The sequence below is a fragment of the Ambystoma mexicanum genome, chromosome 4p (assembly GCF_040938575.1).
Source record: "Ambystoma mexicanum isolate Mex_15411 chromosome 4p, UKY_AmexF1_1, whole genome shotgun sequence".
Classification (NCBI taxonomy): Eukaryota; Metazoa; Chordata; class Amphibia; order Caudata; family Ambystomatidae; genus Ambystoma; species Ambystoma mexicanum.
Window position 1 is genome coordinate 856,143,529 of NC_090927.1, and position 20,385 is coordinate 856,163,913.

General features: G+C 49.7%; 1 protein-coding gene across 2 annotated transcripts in view; it reads right to left on the bottom strand.

Annotated features, from left to right (window-relative positions):
• UFL1 (UFM1 specific ligase 1) overlaps window positions 1-20,385 on the bottom strand; it is a 1,228,658-nt gene that overhangs the window by 291,159 nt on the left and 917,114 nt on the right. For both annotated transcript variants that reach the window (XM_069606422.1, XM_069606423.1), the window contains one exon: window positions 14,968-15,088. In XM_069606422.1, the coding sequence (XP_069462523.1) occupies window positions 14,968-15,088 (121 nt within the window). The remainder of the gene's footprint in view (window positions 1-14,967; window positions 15,089-20,385) is intronic.

Consider the following 20,385-nt stretch of genomic DNA (forward strand, 5'->3'; position numbering starts at 1 on the left):
TGAATCCATGCCAGACCCATGCCGGAGAACAACAGTTACAGGTAAGTAACTTGTTCCTTCTCCAGCATGGGGTCTGGCATGGATTCACATGCTCATGAATAAAAGAATACATAGCAGTACACACATGCAAAACCACGGGAGGCGGCAACAGGCTCAACATTAAGCGATACAATAACTCAACATTAAGCATCTCTTACCTTCTCACCAGGCTCACCTTAGGCGAACAGGTTGCGCAGCACTGCTTGGCCGACCCTGGACTCCTCCCTGGAATCCCGGTCGACGCAGTAGAATTTCGTGAAGGTGTGCGTCGACCTCCACCTAGCAGCCCTGCAGATGTCCAGCAGGGGCACACCAGATAGGAACGCCGTGGTAGCTGCGATCGCTCTGGTGGAATGGGCTCGCGGACGGCCGGGCAGCGGTCGGTTTGCCAACCGATGACAGTACATGATACAGCCGGAGAGCCATCTGGAAATGGAAGCCTTTGAGAGAGCCTTCCCCTGATTGACAGGTCCAAAGTTCACAAAAAGTTGTGATGTCTTCCGAAAACTCTTCGTGCGGTCCACGTAGAACTTCAGCGCTCTAGCCACATCCAGCGAGTGCAAAGTCCTTTCAGCCGGTGACAAAGGCGACGGGAAGAAAACAGGCAACACCAAGGGTTCGTTGAGTTGGAAGTCCGACGGCACCTTGGGCATGAAGGAGGGGTGCGTCCTGAGCACTACCCTCGTGTCGTGAAAAGTCAAGTACGGGGGCTTGCAGGAAAGGGCCTGGATCTCTCCCACCCGTCGTGCGGATGTGATGGCCACAAGAAACACTGCTTTCCACGACAAGAACTTCAACGGAGCTGAGTGCAGAGGCTCGAACGAAGGTCCCATGAGCTTGGTCAGCACCACGTTGAGCTCCCACGCCGGGGCCGGAGCCTTCACCGGCGGGAACGATCTGAACAGTCCCTTCATGAATTCTTTCACCAGACGATGAGACCACAAAGACGTCCGTCCCGTGGTTCTGGTGTATCAAGAGATCGCAGCAAGATGAATCTTGATGGAAGCGTGCGCCAGTCCAGCCTTGGCCGGCGTCAGTAGGTACGGCAGTACTTGAGGAGCCGTAATCCGTAGAGGGTTAATCTTCTGTGCGTGGCACCAGACAGAGAACCTCTTCCATTTGTGTCCGTAAGATTTAAGAGTTGAGGACGCCCTGGCCTTTGCAAGAACCTCTCTGCAGTCGGCCGGTATGTCGTAACCTCCAAACTCTAACGCTGCAGGAGCCAGGCCTGCAAGTTCAGCGACTTCGGTTCGTGATGGAGGATGGCGTATCCTTCCCTGGAGAGAAGATCTGCGTCCACTGGCAGCTTGATTGACGGGGACGCTGACAAGTCCAGAAGGTCCGGGAACCATATCTGCCTCGGCCACGCAGGTGCGACAAGGATCATCCTGCACCGTGACCTCTTGAGCTGGTTGATGAGCCGGATCAGCAGCGGCAAAGGAGGGAACGCGTATAGAAACAGGCCCTCCCAGGGGAAAGAGAAAGCATCGCCCATGCTCCTCGGCTGGGGAAACCTGCTGGCGAACCTCCGGCACTTGGAGTTCGTCGCCGTCGCGAACAGATTGATCTGGGGTGTGCCCCACCGTCGGAAGACGCGGTCCACTAGATCCTGTCGTAGTTCCCACTCGTGGCACGAGCGCAGCTCTCTGCTGAGGGAGTCGGCGATGGTGTTTTTTATTCCTGCCAGATGAAACAGCACCAGAAACATCCCTTGGGCGACGGCCCAATGCCACAGATCCTGCGCCTCCTTGGACAGGGCTGGGGATCTGGTACCGCCCTGCTTCCTGATGGAGAACATGGTGGTGGTGTTGTCGGTGAAGATCCTCACCACCTTGCCCTTGAGGGGCGGAAGAAAGGACCTGAGGGCCCAAACACTGCACGGAGCTCCAGGACGTTGATATGGAGGGACTTCTCCGTCGGAAGCCAAAGGCCTCTCGCGTGCAGATTTTCAGTGTGCGCTCCCCACCCTTCCAGGGAGGCATCCGTGGTCACTGTCTTCTGGTGGCCCGGGGTCTGGAAGTCCATGCCCACCGTCAGATGCGCGCGGGTGCCCCACCACCGGATCGCTTTTCGGAAGCTCTCGTCAAGTGTGATCCTGTCCTCGAAGCTGCCCGTCGTCTGGATCCAGCGAGCATCCAGGAACTCCTGTAACGGGCGCATCCGAAGCCTGCACAGAAGGATGAGATAAATGCAAGAAGACATCATTCCGAGGAGGGATTTGATGGACCTCACCCTGGCCGCGTCCGCAACCAGCATCCGCTGCACCTTGCCCAAGATGGCCCTCGTCCTTTCCTCCGACGGAGAGGCCAGAAGCGCCACTGTGTCGAGTTTCGCTCCCAGAAACAGTGCGTCTTGCGCAGGCACCAGGTGGGACTTGGCGTAGTTTATGGAGAATCCCAGGTCCGTGAGTAGTTGGACGGTCCTCGCCGTGTGCTCCGCGGCGAGCTCCCTTGTCTTTGCTCGGATGAGCCAGTCATCCAGGTAGGGGTAGACGTGGATCCCCTCCAGGCGCAGCTGCGCCGCCACCGGTGCGAGGCACTTGGTGAACACCCTGGGTGCCGACCTCAATCCGAAGGGAAGGGCTCTGAACTGGTAGGGATTCCCTTGGACCACGAATCTGAGAAACTTTCGGTGTCCCTTTAGGATGGGGATATGGAAGTAAGCATCCTCCAAATCCAACGACGACAGGAAATCGCCCTCCTCCAGCTGACCCAGGACGTGCTGGAGGGTGACCATCCGGAGCTTCTGCCTTGATGAATTTGTTCAGTCGTCGTAGGTCCAGGATGGGACGCCATCCTCCTGTCTTCTTCACGAGGAAGTATCTTAAGTAAACTCCGGAGCCCCGAAGCCTCTTTGGGACGAGCTCGACGGCACCTTTCTTAAGCATCGCCTTTACCTCCAAGAGAAGTTGAGGGATGTGATGTTCCTTCCTGGCCACGGGGGGGACGCGCAGGCACTTGGAAACTCGAGCGCGTGACCCTGGGCCAGGGCGTCCAGCACCCAACGGTCGGTGGAGATGGACTCCCACGCGCTGACGAAGTTCGTCAGCCGGCCTCCCACCGGGATGCTTCGGTGGGGGCCCAACCCCACGGCCGGTTCAGTCCTGCTTCGACGAGGCTTTGCCGCCTTGTCCTCCCTGGCGACGACGGCGGGGTCCGCCCGACTTGCCTCGTCCCCTGTAGGCTTCTTGTGACGACGAACGGGCCGCTTGACAGTAGGTGGAATATCCGCCGCCGGAACCTTTAGAGGCACCCTGCTTGCCTCCGGTGCTCCGAAAGGGTGGCCGTCGTTGCTGGAGAACACCAAGAGCCCGGGCCGTTTCCGTGTCCATCTTGATGGCTTGTAGGGAATCGTCCACTGTTTTCCCAAACAGGTTGCTCCCGTCGAACGGCATGTCCAAGACTCTGGTCTGCATGTCCTGCCGGAAGTCCGTTGCCTTGAGCCATCCACGCCATCTAAGGCGCACGCCGTTGCCCAACTGGCGAAATCCAGTGTCAGCGATGTCCATCGCTATCGTAATGGGGTGGTACGACGCCACTTCTCCTTCCTGCAACATCTCCAGGGCCTCTACCCTCTTGTCATCTGGTAGGAAGTCCAGCAGGGGGGCGATTTTGTACCACAACTCCCTGTCGTAGCGGGCTACGATAGCCAAGGCGTTGGCAGCCTTAATCGTTGTCGCTGCCGATGAGATGACTCTGCGTCCCATCGTGTCCAATTTCTTTCCCTCGCCGTCCGGCGGGGAGGTTGACGTAGAGGCCGAGGCCCCCCCCGCTTTCTTCCTGGCCGCCGCGGAGACGACCGAGTCCGGGGTCGGCTGTGCCCGAAGGCACAAGGGGGCTTCGTCCGGGACCCAGTACTTCTTCTCGTACCAATCCCTTCTCGCAGGCATTGTGGATGGGTTCTTGAGGAGGGCGAGACCCTCATCCCAGATATCGTCCAGTAAAGGTACAGCGAGGACCGTCTTCCTCTTGGTCCCGCGCCGTTGATAAAGGAAACCTTCCTTCTTCTCTTCCCGGCAGAGCTGGAAAAGCTCGGATGCCCTGGCGATCATGGAATGAAACGATCCAATCTCGTTGCGCGGGGAAGCCCGGGGAGGAGGTGACGACGGGAGATCTTCATCGTAAACCTCGTCGTCTGTACCCGTCGCGGCCGTGTCCGTCCCCGTATCATCCCCACGGGTCGTGGACGGGGAGGAGGGCTGAGCAGGGTGCGATGGTTGAAAAGGAGGTGGAGGATGAATCCTTCTTTTCTTAGGAGGAGGGCTCCCAGAAGGGCCTGGCTCCGGGTCCCCCGTCGGGAGCGGTTCCTCCGTTGGTGGTAACGGCAATCTCGTCCTTATCTCCGAGCATAAGGACTGTATAGCCAACAAAATGGCCGCTGAGTTGTCTTGCGGCACTGGTTGAGGGGATTCCGACGGGCGGTCAGGAGCCCCGTCGGCACCCTCGACGTTATTGTCGTCTCCGACGTCGTGGTCCCTCCCGACAGGCTGGTCTTCTTCCACGCCAACGCCGTGGCTTAAGACTTCGATCAGCTCCTCTTCAGCGGTTGAGGCCGAATCCACGATGACCTCCTGCCCCCCCTTTTTCTTCTCCGTCGGAGGTTTCACGGGGGTCCTGTCGATGGGCATGAAAGAGGACTCCCTCCGCGGTGGCCGGGAGACTCTGGGCCCCGAGGTCGCCACCACTGGTATAGCCTCCACAGGCTGAGCCAGGGCCGCCGCGACTGTCTCGATAGAGGCCTTGGCCGGGTGGATCAAGGCTTTCACCACCTTAGGTGCGCTCACTGCCTTCTCCTTGGGAGGAGGGTCACCGCCTCGCTCCCCCTCCGATGGGGCCTTCGAGCTCGACCGGGGTCTCTCCAGGAGCTTCGCCGGGTGCTCGGCCTTCCTCTTACCCAAGCCAGAGCGTTGGCTCGTGGTTGATGGCGCTGGGGAGGATGCGCCCTGCCTGGCAACCGCAGAGCCCGACCGTTCGGCGCTCCCGGTGCCAGCGGACTCGCTGTGCTTGGCCTTCTGTTGGGCCCCCGTCGCCGGGGCGCCCTCAAAGTTCTTAGAAGACCGGTCGGACTTCTTCTTCTTTTTCTCACCTGACGGGCTCTTCCCTTCTAGCCAGTTGGCGAGACGCAGATGGCGGTCCTTCATGGTCCGCTCCGACATATTGCCGCAAAATGCACAGTCCTTCTCCACGTGCGTCTTGTCCTCATGCAGGCAGTAGAGGCAAAGGGAGTGTTCATCCTCCTTAAAGACATTCTGAAGCTGGCATCCAGGGCAGACCCTGAACAGCTTTCCGGGCGTCGAGCTTCCCTTCTCCTGGGCCATGTCCCAACACTAGAACGTGCGGTAAAAATCTGAAGATGGCTGCCAGAGGCGGGGCTTAGGGAGATGGCAGTCATTGGCTGTGTCAGTATGACGCAGAGATCAGTGATTGGTTACTACTACGAAAGACAGATCAGAAACGAAACTGATACTGATTTTTCTTTACCGAGGATTCCCAGCCTGACGACGGGGAATATTCATGAGTATGTGAATCCATGCCAGACCCCATGCTGGAGAACAGAGGATAGCTCAGCGTCAACATGCTCTCCTCGGAAGCGAGACGACACGAAACAACACAGGTTCGATCCCTGGCTCCACGCTTAGAAACCTCTGGGTAGTTAAGCGTGTTATAAATACGCAACTAAGACAGACTACGCAACTAAAACAAACAATTCCTGTAACAGCGCCTTGATGCCCGTGGGCTGTTTGAGCGCTTTAAAAATGCAAAAATTAAAAATTAAAAAAAGGTGTACTCTCCAGCCAGGCACTTATTTCATAAAGTTTGTTCCAGTTTTTACAGTTCTTTTCCTATCCCTTTCTGCCTCTGGGGATCTTGTTACGTGTCTCTTTAATCTAGTTGGTCCCACCAGCCGGCCAGACCCTTTCCCTGCCTTCGGGAAATGTTGTGGTCTCCGGTCTGTCCTGGGGGTAGAGCGGGGCTTCTGTACTGCTTTCACATTCAGCATCCTGCACTCGGCAGTTGCGCACCGGTAGGCTCTCTCTCGCGTCCTCGGCTTCACGCCTTCTCCTTGCTGTACCTTCGCCTGTCGGGTTTCCCCTTTCCCAATCACCGGACAAGTCCCTGCTCCATGGAGCTACTGGAGACACTCATCCCTCCTCAACAGCATCTCGGTCTCTTCTCCTTGAGTCTCTCGCCACGGAACCGGCATGTGTTTCCTCGCTCTTCCAGGGCTGGCTTGCCAAGGTACACAGTTTTTGTGGGCATTGCCTAACCAGTTTCCCTCATGCCAGTTGATAGTTCCTGCCAAAGAAACTGCATAACAGGGGGCATGGTGAAGAACAGGAAATGCTTGCAGACCCTCTTTAAGACCAAAATAATGGCAATGTACCCAATCACAGTGCCAATCTTAAGCCCTGGTGGGGCCAAAGAGAGCAGATAATCTAGCACAGAGGAAATTGGAGAGATCAAAGGGTTCAAACCCGCTCCCACCACCAAGGAGAAAAAACAAGCTACCCGCAGGCATAGATGGACTTAGTGGCAGATCTCCTGAAAGAAAGGAGTACACAGAGGATGTTGTCAAGTCCTACTGCTTGTATTTCAGCGTCTCTGCAGCCAATCATGAAGTTTAAGGCTGCTGAGGTTTAGGTGGAGGACACAACCCTGTGAATGGGAGAACAGGTTTGCCCTAACTGGGAGGCGCCAAAAAGAACATATTAACATGTCCAGAAGTACTGGGTACCATGTCCACCAGACTTAGTCGAGGGAAAACTAAATCATGGTGGACTCAAATTTCTGCTGGGACCCATCGGAATAACATGAATCTGTGGGAATGTATAGAAGAGGTCAGAATTCTGCTAAAATGAAATCAATGCATCTAACAAAGCCCCCTGTCAAGACAATTCCCTGCAGCAGAACAACTCTGACTTTGTTGAAACTGAAGGCGAAGAGATCCTGTTGAGCGGTCCCCCAAAGGGCAAATGTCCCTTCCAGAACTTCCTGGCAGAACTCCCATTTTTGGGAGGCCAGTGCCTGCCTGTTCAAGGCAACCAGATGCACATTCACTGTTCCTATAAGATGAGCAGTGGTGTGGTAGGTCAGACAGAGGAGGCAGGCACGGAGGCATAGTTCAACACTGCTTTATTAAGTAACGAAAAGAAAAACCTGTTCTAATCCCTTCTAAAATGAGTTTCTTATGCAACAAAATAACAAAAAGGTGCTTGTAAGGGTGTCTCACAAATTAAACTCAGTCCTCTGTCCCTACCCTAGGCTAACCTAACACTACTCTACTCTATGGAAAAGAATATCGAAAGAACGATCCTAAATTGCGACTTGGGTTAAGGGTTAATTCACCCCGGGAAATAGTGGTGTCTGGTTTCTGACCTTCACCCGATTTCGGAGAGACTCTTGTATTTCAAAATCAAAGAATGTGTTCCCTTCTGCAGATTTACACCAAGAGCCTCTGTACCACCAAGTTCAGGATTTCCTGGTCCCTCACATCTGATGTCCTCGGTAGACAACTGGCTTCCTTAGTGTGGTTTACTGTTTCTTTACCTTCCAGTGGATTAGTGCCTTTCTTAGCCCTGGTTGGGCTCTAGGTGTCTCTGGCCCGGTTGGTTGTTCGGTTTCATTTACCCCGTTCTGGGATATGCTCTCAGTTGACCCCTGGCGGGCTCCAGACTTCTCTGGCCCCTTTGCCTGTTTGGATTTGGTCACCCTGTCCTTGGGTATGCTCTCAGTAGGCGCCTTGTGGGCTATGGTCTCTCTGGTCCCTTTGCTTGTTCACTTTTGTTTACCCCGTCCTGCAGTATGCTTTTGGATAGCTCCTCATGGGCTACAAGCTTCTCTGGCCCCATTCATTTGTTCAGTTTCGTTCGCTCCATCCTGGGGTATGCTCTCAGTTGGCCCCTAGTGGGCTATGGTGTTCGCTGGCCCTTTCGCTGGCGTCGCTCCAAGCTGTCTCGTCCTTCTGGGAGCATTGTCACCTGTGCTCCAGGAAGCCGGTACCTCTCGCCATCGGTGGTGGTGGCGGCACTTCCTGCCAAAGCAGCCCATTTTTGGCTCAAGGTTCCTCCTTCGTTGAAGCAACATTTTCTGTGCCGTCTCTGGATTCCACCCCACCACAGCATCTGCTTGTACTTAACTCTATGGCAGATGTTCTCCCCCGTACTGCTGATTTGTCTGTCTCTTAATTCCCCCCCTGGAACGGAATAAGAAACGTGGTTGGTTCTGGCTTCCACAAGAAGGTGATGACAATTACAGGTCCAAAACCGAGCCTTCCACATTAAAGGGGCCCCGCAAATAATTTCCCTGATCAGTTCCCATGCAACCAATAAACATGTCAGACTTATGGGAAAAGGAAAGTGAGGTGTTATTCTTCTTTGTGCATTCCATGTCCAAGGGGGAGGGGGAAGGAGAAGTCACCCACAGTGGGATCTCGCTTGCCTAGTCCCCTAGCAAGGGTGTTGCTTAGCAGGCTGACCTACCTAGTCCCAAAGGGGGTGGCTTCCCCTTGGGGTGAAGGGGCAAATTATTTGGATTTGTCACAGGTCCCACCATCCTGGCAGACTTTAGGGCTCTCCAGTGCACCTAAACAAAATCAGTTAAGAAAAATACTGTATTCCCAAAAATGAGGTCAGATTGACAAAACCGTCAGCAGGTCAGCTGGGAGTCTCACTAAAACAGATGGGAAAGCTGCAAAAAGAAAAATATTTCCTAACAGATACTCAAAAGAAATTTCCAATAGCTAAGTAGCATTGACTTTCCATCTGTCATGCTTTTTTTTTCCTCAGACAGACTTTTAGCAGCAGAATTATTCATAGATATTGGTTTACCTTTTGATAGATTTGATATTTTAGAAAAAAAACGTACTTTAGCATATAAAGCACATTCTTTCCAGGTCACGTTTTTTCACTGTGATGGAGCTTATACTTTAAAGCATACAGATGTGATGTAGTAATAATGTTGTGCAGGTTCTGACATCACATATGATGTTTGTATGCAAGGGTTGCATTATGAAAGCCATATCATAACATAGTACTTTGACAGGTACGGCCTTGCTTCCTCCTGGGTTTTTTAATTATATTTTGCTTTGTGTTTGAGTTAATTCGATTCATAGTTACTTTATTTTTAAGCACAGGGTCTCTTTCCGTGCCTGGGTGGGTGACTGGACGCCTTTAGGTTTATTCATTTATTTGAACTTTCACATATTTTATATTAGTTTGAGTTAATTTCTTATTTTAATACTGCTTCCTTTCATTGCAGTGGTCTTCAAACTTTTTTGGCCTGGGCCCACCCTGAGCAAAGTTTGGGCAGGCCGGGCCCCCTAAAGTGCCAGATGGACAGTATGTAGAAATCGCTATGAACTTTTGCGTGCCGTCACCGCACCCTATTCCAGTACAGACCCTGGGCTCTCTCCACCCTACTCCCACCACTATGCCAGTGCTACCGCCCATCCTGCTCCCACCACAGTCCCATAACACAAGCATACACACATCCATACACATTTAAATAAAAAATAAATTGCCATAAACGTACCTTCTGCAGGGGCCTGCGTGTGGTTGCTAAAATGCCCCGCTCCAGGTTGCTCTGCCCGTATGTGCGAGGAGGCGCAGGAGCACCCCCTCGCACATACATACATGCAGTGCCCCAGCCAGCATTTCCAATGAGCTATGCAAGGCTGGCAAAGCAAAACTCCCCCAGCGTTGCATGGCTCAGTGATCATGTGTGGCTGGGGAACTGAACTGTCAAAGGCAAACAGTGGGCCTCATTACGAGGTGGGCGGTAAGAGATTACCGGCACCGGTAAGGGCACCGGTGCCAGTAATCCCTTACCGCCCTACTATGAGTTCCCTTTGCGGGTCCTTCCTTAACACCTGGTTTTTGCAGGCGTTAAGGACGGGACCCGCAAAGGGATACCGGGTTCAATAACGGTACCGCAATTTGCGGTACCGCTATTGCCGCCTTCCCCCCTTCCCATTGAGCCCTATGGGGGCTCAAATGGGAATCGGGAATGGCCCTGGTGAATGGGGAATTACCGGTCCCTTCGACCTCGGAATGGACCGGTAATTGCTCCATTCACCAGGCCGGAGTTGGAACGGGTTTGGAGGCAGCCATGCCGCAAATAGCGGCATGGTTACCTCCAAACTCGTAATGAGGCCCAGTGTTTCCCTTTGACAGTTCAGCCAGCCTAGGAGCACTCCCTCAGCTGGAAAAAGCAGCTGAGGGAGTGCTCAGTGTTTCACTCGGCTGGCTCCTCGGCTCCTTCATAATGGGTGAGGGGGCCAGTGGGTGGATGCCCCCTCACCCATTATTGATAAGCCGGCAGGCTTGGACTGGCCTATAGGGCAATAGGGCGATGACCATACCAAAAATGCAAAATGCTACTGTAAGCCAGTCAAAATGGGCCACTTTTTTGGACAATGTGGGCCAGTTTGAGGAGTTACTTCACTATGCAGCTAGTAGTTTCGACCATTGTTGCTGAATAAATATTCTTTAAATATCACAATTTGTTTACATTTCAACAAAAAACAACCCCTTGGGTACTATTCAAACAGTCTGTGACTAAAGGACTGAATATCCATTTGCAACTGCTGGCCATTTTTTCATTTGTGCCCAAGACCGTTTTATGGTCCAGGCTGACCATGTGAGCTGCCCCTCCCATTTCCTACTGGCCCCTCAGTGGTTCGTCTTATCTCGGCCCGATTATAAAAGCCTTCATTGTGATTGTGTGGCTGAACACACTGGCGGTGGACGTTGCTGTTGTTTTAAATCTCAATATTCTGGAAATGTTTTATCTTTGGATCATAACCTCAAAACGGAAGTGTTACTTGTATGTTTTATCCTTTCTGGATCATTGACCTGGCATCTTCTGATTGTCTATCGACCCCCTGGTTCAGATCCTAGTTGTTTTGATTCCTTCCGTGAGCTTGCTGCTGATTTGCAGCTCCATTTGTCAACTTGTGGATGTTTGGCGATTTTAATCTTAAACTTGGTGACCCCCCATCCTCCAAGCTTTGAGATGTGTTGCTGCCATAGATGATCTCCCCTTGCCACAATTGGTCTTTGGTCCTACCCATTGTCTTGGCAATAGATCTCATATTTTCCCCTATTTCACTCATCTAGGTCTATCCGCTTTACCCATCACCTGGTCGGACCATTTTATTGTTCCCTTTGTTTTTGAATGTAAGGTCTGTCCTCTGAGGAATACACCTCCCCTTCCTGTAGCAGAAAATGGCACTCTGTCCCCTATAGTGAAACCACTCCCCATATTCTTGATCCCCACGCCAATGCCACCTCACTAGACCCTGAGACGGTTGTTCAAGTCTTTGCTGCTTTGGATGATCATTTTACGCATCGTATATCCAGGGCTCGTGCTTCGGAAACTCTGGTTCAGTCAATCTCTTTGGTCATTTCGGCTTTTACAGAGGCAGGCGGAACAAAAATGGCGCTTGTGCTACTGCCATGAGGCTAAAAACGCTTTTCAGCCCTTATCCCTAATTTATCACATAGCGATGTCTGAAGCTAAATGTTTTTATTTTTTCTAATCTAGTGGAAGCATCTCTGAATAAAACTATGGAACTTGTTAGAGTGGTGGACTCTTTGTCCTCAGACTTCATGAAATCAGTTACTCCTTCTCAGTCCTTGTGCAACTCCCTTTCTAAATTTTTCAATGAGAAAATTGATAGGATTCATGACCACATTTCTTGTGTAAGAGGGAAGTCAATGTATTATCCTCATGTGTCTCTTATCTCCTGATCCTCTAACACTTCACCCTATTTTCGCAGGTTGAAGTTTCCATAGCACTTTCTAGACTTAAATCTGCTTCCTGCTCTGATCCGCTACCTTTGGCTTTGATCAAAGGAATGTCTCCTTCTATTATCTCTGTGCTCACTCATGCGGTGAATGTCTCTTTCACTACAGGTCGCATTCCATCTTCCCTTAAGCATGCGCTGCTGGTGCCCCTTCAGACAAAGTCTTCCCTGTATCCTTCTGTCCCAGCAAAATTTCAGCCCATCTCTCTTCTTGATTTCTTGATGAAACATCTAGAATCTTTGTTAAGTCCTCTTCTTTGCTCTTTTCTTGAACAATCTTTTTTCTTTGACCCCTTCCAGCCCGGCTTCTGTCTGGGTGGGAGACAGAGCGCGTTGGTCTCCTTGGTTGATGACCTATGTCGATACACAAGCAGGGTGGGGTGGGAGCGCTTATTCTGTTGCAACTCTCTGTCGCTGCCGATACAGTTGAACTAGTGGTCCTTCTTGACCGCCTCGTCGGGCCAGTATATCTGGAGGCGTCCTATCCTGGTTTCAGTCATTTCTTCAAGACTGCTCTCAATCTCTCTCTTTTCCTCCTATCCATTCTCTTCCTTATCACTCTTTCCTGTGGTATCCCTCAGGGCTCGGCCATTTACCCAGTGTTGTTTAATGTGTATATCCAACCTCTCACTAAGCTTATCTCTTCTTTTTGGGTTTCTCTGCTATTCTTACACAGAGGATACTCAAATTGTCTTCCGGCTTTATCTCTCCTGCTCTGAAACTTCATCTAGGCTTAGATCATGCCTTCAATAAGTTGCAAAATGGATGAGCCTGAATTGGTTAAAGCTCAACGGTGAAAAAACAGAGGTACTTGTGGCAGGTTCTTCTACTGAGACCTCCCTTTGGTCTCCTCTGTTTTGGCCCCCTTCACTCGGCCCCTTCCCCCTGCGCTTCCAGTGGTAAGGGATCTGGGAGTTATGATCTCCTCTTCCCTTTCCATGGAATCGCAAATTAAAGCTGTGTGTCAGAAGGGCCACCTACAGCTGAAAATCTTACATAAAGTACTTCCTTTTCTGCCATCCCAGTTTTTAACGCCCCTGTCCACTCTTGATTATTGTAATTCTCTGTTCCTTGGCCAACCCTTGTATCTGATTAATAGTCTTCAGGTTCTCCAGAACTCTGCGGCTAGACTTGTTTCTGCGTCCGCGAAGACCGCAAACATCTCACCGGTTCTTTGCCGTTTGCACTGGCTTCCCATAGCTAAACGTATTCATTTCAAAGCCCTTTGCCTTGTACACCATGCTTTACATTGTACAGGTGCTGAATACCTACTAACTGAATTCTGCGGGTAGTCCCTTCTCGGTCCCTTCTTTTGGCGAGGCCCGGCTTCACATGTTTCAGCTATATGCATAGTGGAGGGCGCTCCTTTTCTGTGCTGGCGAGTCAACTCTGGAATGCACTTCCTCAAACCTGTCGTGCTATGGAGCGTTATCTCCAGTTCAGACGTGCACTCAAAACCCACCTGTTCTGAGGTCCCCTTTCAAGCTCTCCCCGTCTTAGAGCCAAGTTGCCTTCTGGTGTTCGTGCAATTTATAAATTCCCTTAACTTAACAGTGGTGCAGGTTTTGCTTGTTGCAAAAATGTATTTGAAATCCTCTAGAATAATGTCCAGTTATACAATATGACATTCAAGTTTCTAAAATCACGAGAACAGAGGCCAAACATATTGAATGCTATTTACAGTACCACCCAATGTCACCCGATGCCTTTCAACACTGTTTCTGACAAGTGTTCTCGCTCTTCTTTTACAAAACTACATCTTCCAGAGTACACCTGGGCGCCACCAAGAGAACCCAGACTGGAGTTTGGGGAACAGAATCAGTAACAGACAGGAAATGGGCTTGAATTTCTTTTGTCAAATAGAGATGAGACACCAAACACCCAACCTAATAATCCCAGGAAGATACCAAGTGAATGGTGGGGCAGCGGAAAACAAACTGGGAGTGAGAGAGACTGCAGGGGAATAGGAGAGATGCTGAAATCCTTCCCCCAAACTGAAACCAAGCTCACAAACACAGGAGGAAAACAAAAACAAAAACATAATTCCAGAGCAAGAAGAGAGATCATCGAAGACTGCAAATCAAACCATGCTGGAAAGGGGGTGGGAGGCAGGGCTTTAGAAGCATTTAAAAGCTTTATACTGTGTGACCTAAACCTAGGGGAAGGCAGCACCAGATTGGCCATTACACTCAGGTGAGCACTGAAGCCAATTGATGGAGGGGGCGATTAAAGGCATGAGATGGATAGTATATAAGAGGAGCGAGTGAGGGGCAGAGTGAAGGTGGACCAAGACACCAAGCAGAGGACGAGGGGGCGGAGCAGAGTACTGTGGAGTCGGTGACAGAGTGCTCAGAGTACAGCTGAGGTGTTGGTTCTGAGAGAGTGGTACTGTTTGTGAAAGTCTGAAGCTGGGAATGAAAGAATGAATATTAGAGTGACTAGGAAAAGTGGAGGGGTGAGAGTAGTAGAATGAGGAGATGGTGAAAGTAGCAGGTGAGGAGGGGATGAGCGCTATAGAAAAAAACAATAAACAAACAAGCTTTTGCTGATTATTAAGGTCATCTGTAACAATCTTTTCTTACTAAGCTCCATGAAAAATGAATAACATATTTGTGTTGCAAGCGAATTGTTTGCGTCTCAGGTCAATCTGTTTACCATCAATTACACTTGATTGAGAAACAGATCAAGGAAAGGCGTTCGGTCAATCTGAATACTTTTTTTAGAACATAACAACCATATTTAAATATGTCAATAGTTAATCATAGCTTCCTCAGGAAATAATGTTGGTGCCTTCAGCTAATGGCACTGATGAAGAATTATGGGCGATGAAAATGTTATGCCATTGTAACCCAATGGTAAGAAATATGTGGTAGAAAAGAGGCTGGTGAATAAATGCAAATAAATTGCTTCTTGAAATGCTGACCTTTTCTAGACATTAGCTGTAGGCCACTACTACTCATCTATAAATACTGCTACTGTTTTAAAGGTCGATGAAAAAGTAAATGACTTGATGTGATTGACTTGGCCTTTAGTACTAAACAAGAAGACATGCATCATTGAAATGCGATTTGAGAGTTAGAAAATTCCTGAATTTGTTCTGTTGGTTAGAACATTATAACTCACCTTATTAAATGTTCACAAAGTTCAGTTATGAGGTCGTCTGGGCAATCCTGAATCTGCTTTTTCAGAAAATCCTTAATTTCCTCTAGTGATAAAAAAGGGATGTCCTGCTGCTTGCTCCTACCTGCAATAATGAGTCACAAAAGGGAAAAGTCAGTGTGGCTGATGCAAAGCCTATTAATGGTAAAGGAAAGGTGGGTGTAACAGTCAAAGAAAGACAAAGCTACTCACATGTATATCTATATTCTAGGCGTCCTTTCAGACTGTTTGGGCATAACAGCAGCCGATGTACAGGAACTATGCCAAGCACTATCTAGTAATCACATGCATCTCCCCAATCACCAGCAGTGCAATGTATTTTCAAACTGAGATGTGTAGATGGAGTTAGCAACAATGATCAGCTAGGTACTTTACGACCATGACGTTTCTGAGGTTATCACACATATGATTGACTTCATTAAAGTATAAATCATTTTGAGGCAAGTGAGTTGCCAGAGTTGCATTTTCGTTTTTCTTTTTATATTTAATGTGCATTTGGTAAATAAAGAATATCACCTTAGGCACAATTACAACACAACAAAATCATATTACAGGGCAGCACAATCAAGCTACACATTGTAAAGTGTCTATAATCCTAAAATATTATCCCTTTTAAAAAAAGAATAGCAAAGATTTATAAATATTACAGTGCATTTCATTCACAGTTCAATTAGTCCTCATAAAATTATCACAATTTCAAAAACATGTTAAAACCGATCAATACATAGGCACACAGTATTCATTGAATCAATATTACTTGACAAATAAAAACAGTTCAGCATCTCACAAGATTAATGATAAAACACAAGCCTCATCAGCACCAGGACGGGGGGAGCCAGGTGGCGAGGAAACGCAGGTTTGAACCGCCGGTAAGCCTGCGTTCCAAGATGCCTGACGGCACGCTCCCCCCGCTGCCATCTTCCCCATACCCTCTGTTCTATTTTTTTTCCTACCCCCACCCCTCTACTGATCTTATTTCGCCGGTGGCGAGTGCCGCTGCCGCATCCGCTCCTTCGCTTCGCCTTCCACAGGCCACCATGGAAAGGGAAGAGGGGCTCTGTACGGAGTGCTGCCTTCCCTCTCCATGGTAGCCATCTTGGAAAAGGCTTTTCCTTCCTACAGCGGGACGCTGCGAATGGCCCGCTGTAGGAAGAAAAAACCTTTTTTTTAGCATCCCGGATTACCACTTTGGCAACCCGGGGTGCGAATGGCCTTCATTCCCCATTGCAGCCCCTAGAAGGGGGGATAGCGGCCCAGAGCCCTCGTTATCCGCCCTTACTTCGCTGGGGCTGATAACTTGGGCTGCCGGGCCGTTATCCCCTGTTCAAGCCTCTGGAACCGGGGATGAACGACACAATACGTCCAGGACAATTTAACATGTTGGGACTTATTAGGAGTCCCTTCTATCATTCTCAGAACCTCCTTCCAGATATAGTATGCTGGACTAGTGATCACAAGCGAGCGGGCCCCAGTCAATGTATTCCAGGACTGATCATCCCTCACATCCAAGATATGCAAAATAAAGGCTTGGTACCCTTTTTGATATTGCGTACAGAGATTGGGGCACTGTGTTAGTACATGTCGTAATGTTTTAATCGCAGTGACACACATAGGGTACCTTTGACCATCCATTGACGTATTCATACGTAGGTAGGATGTTGAATTGCAAATAAGTAATACATCTCTTTAGATCCTTGTTACTAATTTTTATCAGACACATACAGGGTTTGTTGACACAAAATCATCCTTGTCCACTATATTCTAGGTATCTCTTTTTCAGATTAATCTTAGAAATGGTGTATGCCTTGTCACAAACCAGTGGGCCTCATTCCGAGTATGGCGGTAAGGGATAGTGGCCACCGGTAACGAGACCGGTGGCGGTAATCCCTTACCGCCATACTCCGAGTTCCCTCTGCGCCCTCGCCTTTAACGCCTGCTTTGAGCAGGTGTTAAAGTCGAGGGCGCAAAGGGGCCTCCAAGCCAATAACGGTGACCGTAATGAAGGGTCACCGTTATTTGCATCTTCCCCATTCCCATTGAGCCCTATGGGGGCTCATTTGGGAATGGGGAAGAGCCTTGGTGAATGGGGAATTACCGCCCCGCCAACCTTGGAATGGGGCGGTGATTCCGCCATCCACCAAGGCGCTGCCGTTCCGGGTACGGCGTCAACCAAGGCGTTAATAGCGCCATTGGTTAGCGCCGTACTCGGAATGAGGCCCAGTGTCTTTTGCTTTAATTTATTCCATACATCAGGAGCAATTCTGTCAGTAATTATAACTGAATTGATGTTGAATGATAAATCAATATAATTGAAATGTGTGTAAGCAGTCGCTTTTAGTGCAGACAAAAACGAGTTTAGACAGTGAACTTGATATCTAAGGGAAAAAGAGTCCTGTAAGAGTCTCACTGTTGCGGTAATTAGAGAGAGAAACAATTTACAGTGCTTGATGTACCAGATAGACAACATCGATTGTAACCCAGTTCAGAGCGGAGAGCCTCCACCGGAAATGCGCTGGGGACCTCAAGAATTGATCAAAGGATTTTTCCCTCCAGCCTTTCCAACCAATCAACATAGGGTTCCGAAAAGTAATTTGCGGCCATAAGTTAATCCCGGGACAATGCTGGTGGTATATATAGCCAATAAACCTATGTTACTCCCACCCTGTTTAGCTACAAATCTTGTAATTACCGACCATTTTTGTATAATTTTGGTGTTAACATATTCTTTGTAGCAGGAGTGGGTGGGTACTGCTTGAATAAGGAAGCTCAGGTAGATGTTTTTATTGACTAATTCCAGAACAGAGTTGTTACATTTCCAAACGAAGGAATTCTTATGGCTAGATCTACTACCAATTATCATTATCTGGGTCTTGGTGGCGTTAATGCAAAAACTGGTGATTTGCAGTTGCATAGTTTTGTAAGGCGTTGATAGAATGCTGCAACCCAATGTGGGTGCAGTCCACGAGGCATGTGTCATCTGGGTACATTAGCCATGGAATGGGTACAACTCAAATCCGAGGTGAAAAATTACGGATCCCTTTCAATGATTCATACATGTCAGAAATCTAGAAATTGAACAACAGGATTGCCAATACGCACCTCTTCTTTAGTCCAACATTGCTTCCGATCTGGCAGGAGGTGTTGCCCTCTTGGTTCAGGCGGATGGACACCATTCTGTCATGGTATAAAGCCATAATAAGGAACAAGTTACTTACCTGTAAGTATTGTTCTCCAGCATGGCTCTGGCATGGATTCTCATGCTCATGAATATTCACTGTCATCAGGCTGGGAATCCTCTGTAAAAAGAAAAACAGCTTCACTTTCACTTAAAACTGTATTTCTTCTTTAAACCAATCACTGTCCTCTGGGTCATACTGTACCCATCCAATGACAGTCCTCTCCCTAAGCCCCACCTTTGGCAGCCATCTTCAGATTTGGTAAGTACGTAAAGCGGCAGTATGACCAAGAAGAGCAGCAGAGGGGACGGAGGGAGAGTGCGCATGCAAATCAATGCCAGACCCATGCTGGAGAACAATAGTTACAGGTAAGTAACTAATTCCTTCTCCAGCATGGGGTCTGGCATGGATTCACATGCTCATGAATAACGAATACATAGAAGTACAACATTACACAACCATGGGAGGTGGCAAGGCTCAACAGAAGCAAAAAACTCTTAGCTCTGGAACAGACTCCCCTAAAGCAAACAGGTTGCGTAGCACTGCTTGGCCGAATCTTGACTCCTCCCTGGAATCTCTGTCGATGCAGTAGAACTTCGTGAAGGTGGGCATGGACATCCACGTAGCAGCCCTGCAGATGTCCAGCAGGGACACATCAGAAAGGAACGCTGTTGTCGCAGCAATCACTCTGGTGGAGTAGGCTCTTGGACGGCCGGGCTGTGGTCGGTTCGCCAACCGATGACGGTGCATGATGCAGCCGGAGAGCCACCTTGAAATGGAAGCCTTGGACAAGGCCTTCCCATGGTTCACAGTACCAAAGGTCGAGAACAGTTGTGAAGTCTTCCAAACACTCTTCATGTGTGACACACAGAACTTGAGGGCACAAGCAACATCCAGCGAGTGCAAAGGCGTTTCTGACGGTGACAAAGGCTTCTGGGAAAAACAGGTAACACCAAAGGCTCGTGTTGAGGTGGAATTCCAATGGAACCTTCGGCATAAAATAGGAGTGCGTCCGCAGCACCACCCTCGAATCGTGGAAAGTCACCTACCCTCCGTGCAGAGGTGATGGCCACCAGGAAAGCAGTCTTCCAAGAGAGGAACTTGAGGGGCCTGATGCATAGGCTCGAAGGCGGCCCCCATGAACCTCTTCAGCACCGGGTTGAGCTACCACACTGGGGCAGAAGCCTTCACCAGCAGGAAAGATCAAAAAAGTCCTTTGAGTAACTCCTTAGCGAGTCAGTGAGACAAAAGTGAAGATTTTCCTGGGAGACCTGATGTAGCGGGAGATAGTCACCAGATGCACCTTTATAGAGGCGTGACAATCTGGCCTTGGCCAAGGATAGCAAGTATGGAAGAATTTGCAGGGCCATGCTCCTCAGTGGGGTAATCTTCTGCGACCGGCACCACGTAGCGTACCGGTTCCACTTGTGACCATAGCACTTCAAGGTTGATGACGCCCTGGCCTTGGTGAGGACCTCCCTGCAGCCCGCAGGCAACTCATATCCACCAAAACTCTAGGGCTCTAGGGCTGCAGGATCAGTGATCCTGGGTTGTGATGCAGGATTGCACCTCGTTCTCTGGTGAGAAGATCCGGAACCACTGGCAGCTTGACCGGAGGCAAAGCTGACAGACTGAGACGGTCCGGATACCAAATGTGCCTCGGCCACACCGGGGCAATGAGTATTACCTTTCAAGGATACCGTCTGAGTGTGTTGATGACTCGTAGCAGGAGACGGAATGGGGGGGAATGCGTACAGGAACAGTCCTTCCCACAGGACGAACGCGTCCCCCAGTCTCCTCGGCTGGTGGAACCTGCTGGCAAACCTCTGGCACTTTGAGTTAGCCAACCACCAGGTATTGTTGCAGTTCGTATAATGTTCTAAACCACTGCTCCAAAATCCCGGCCCAATAGTTAGGATTAGATTTATATACAATAGTAGGCGCAGCGTCTGGACCAGGGGCTCTAGAAGAACGCAGTCTCATAAGGACTCCCTGGATAACCTCAAGATCGAAGTCCAATGTTAATAAACCATTGGCTGGGGTGATAGCCAAATCGCCCACTGCAGTTTCAGGAATCCTTTTGTCAAAACATAATGATGAAATATGGGTGAGCCAGACTACCTCAGAGATGGGACTGAGCTCTTGGGTTGTATGACCAGTCAAATAACGTCAGCAGTAGGACCAGAATTTCTTTTTGACGTTAGTA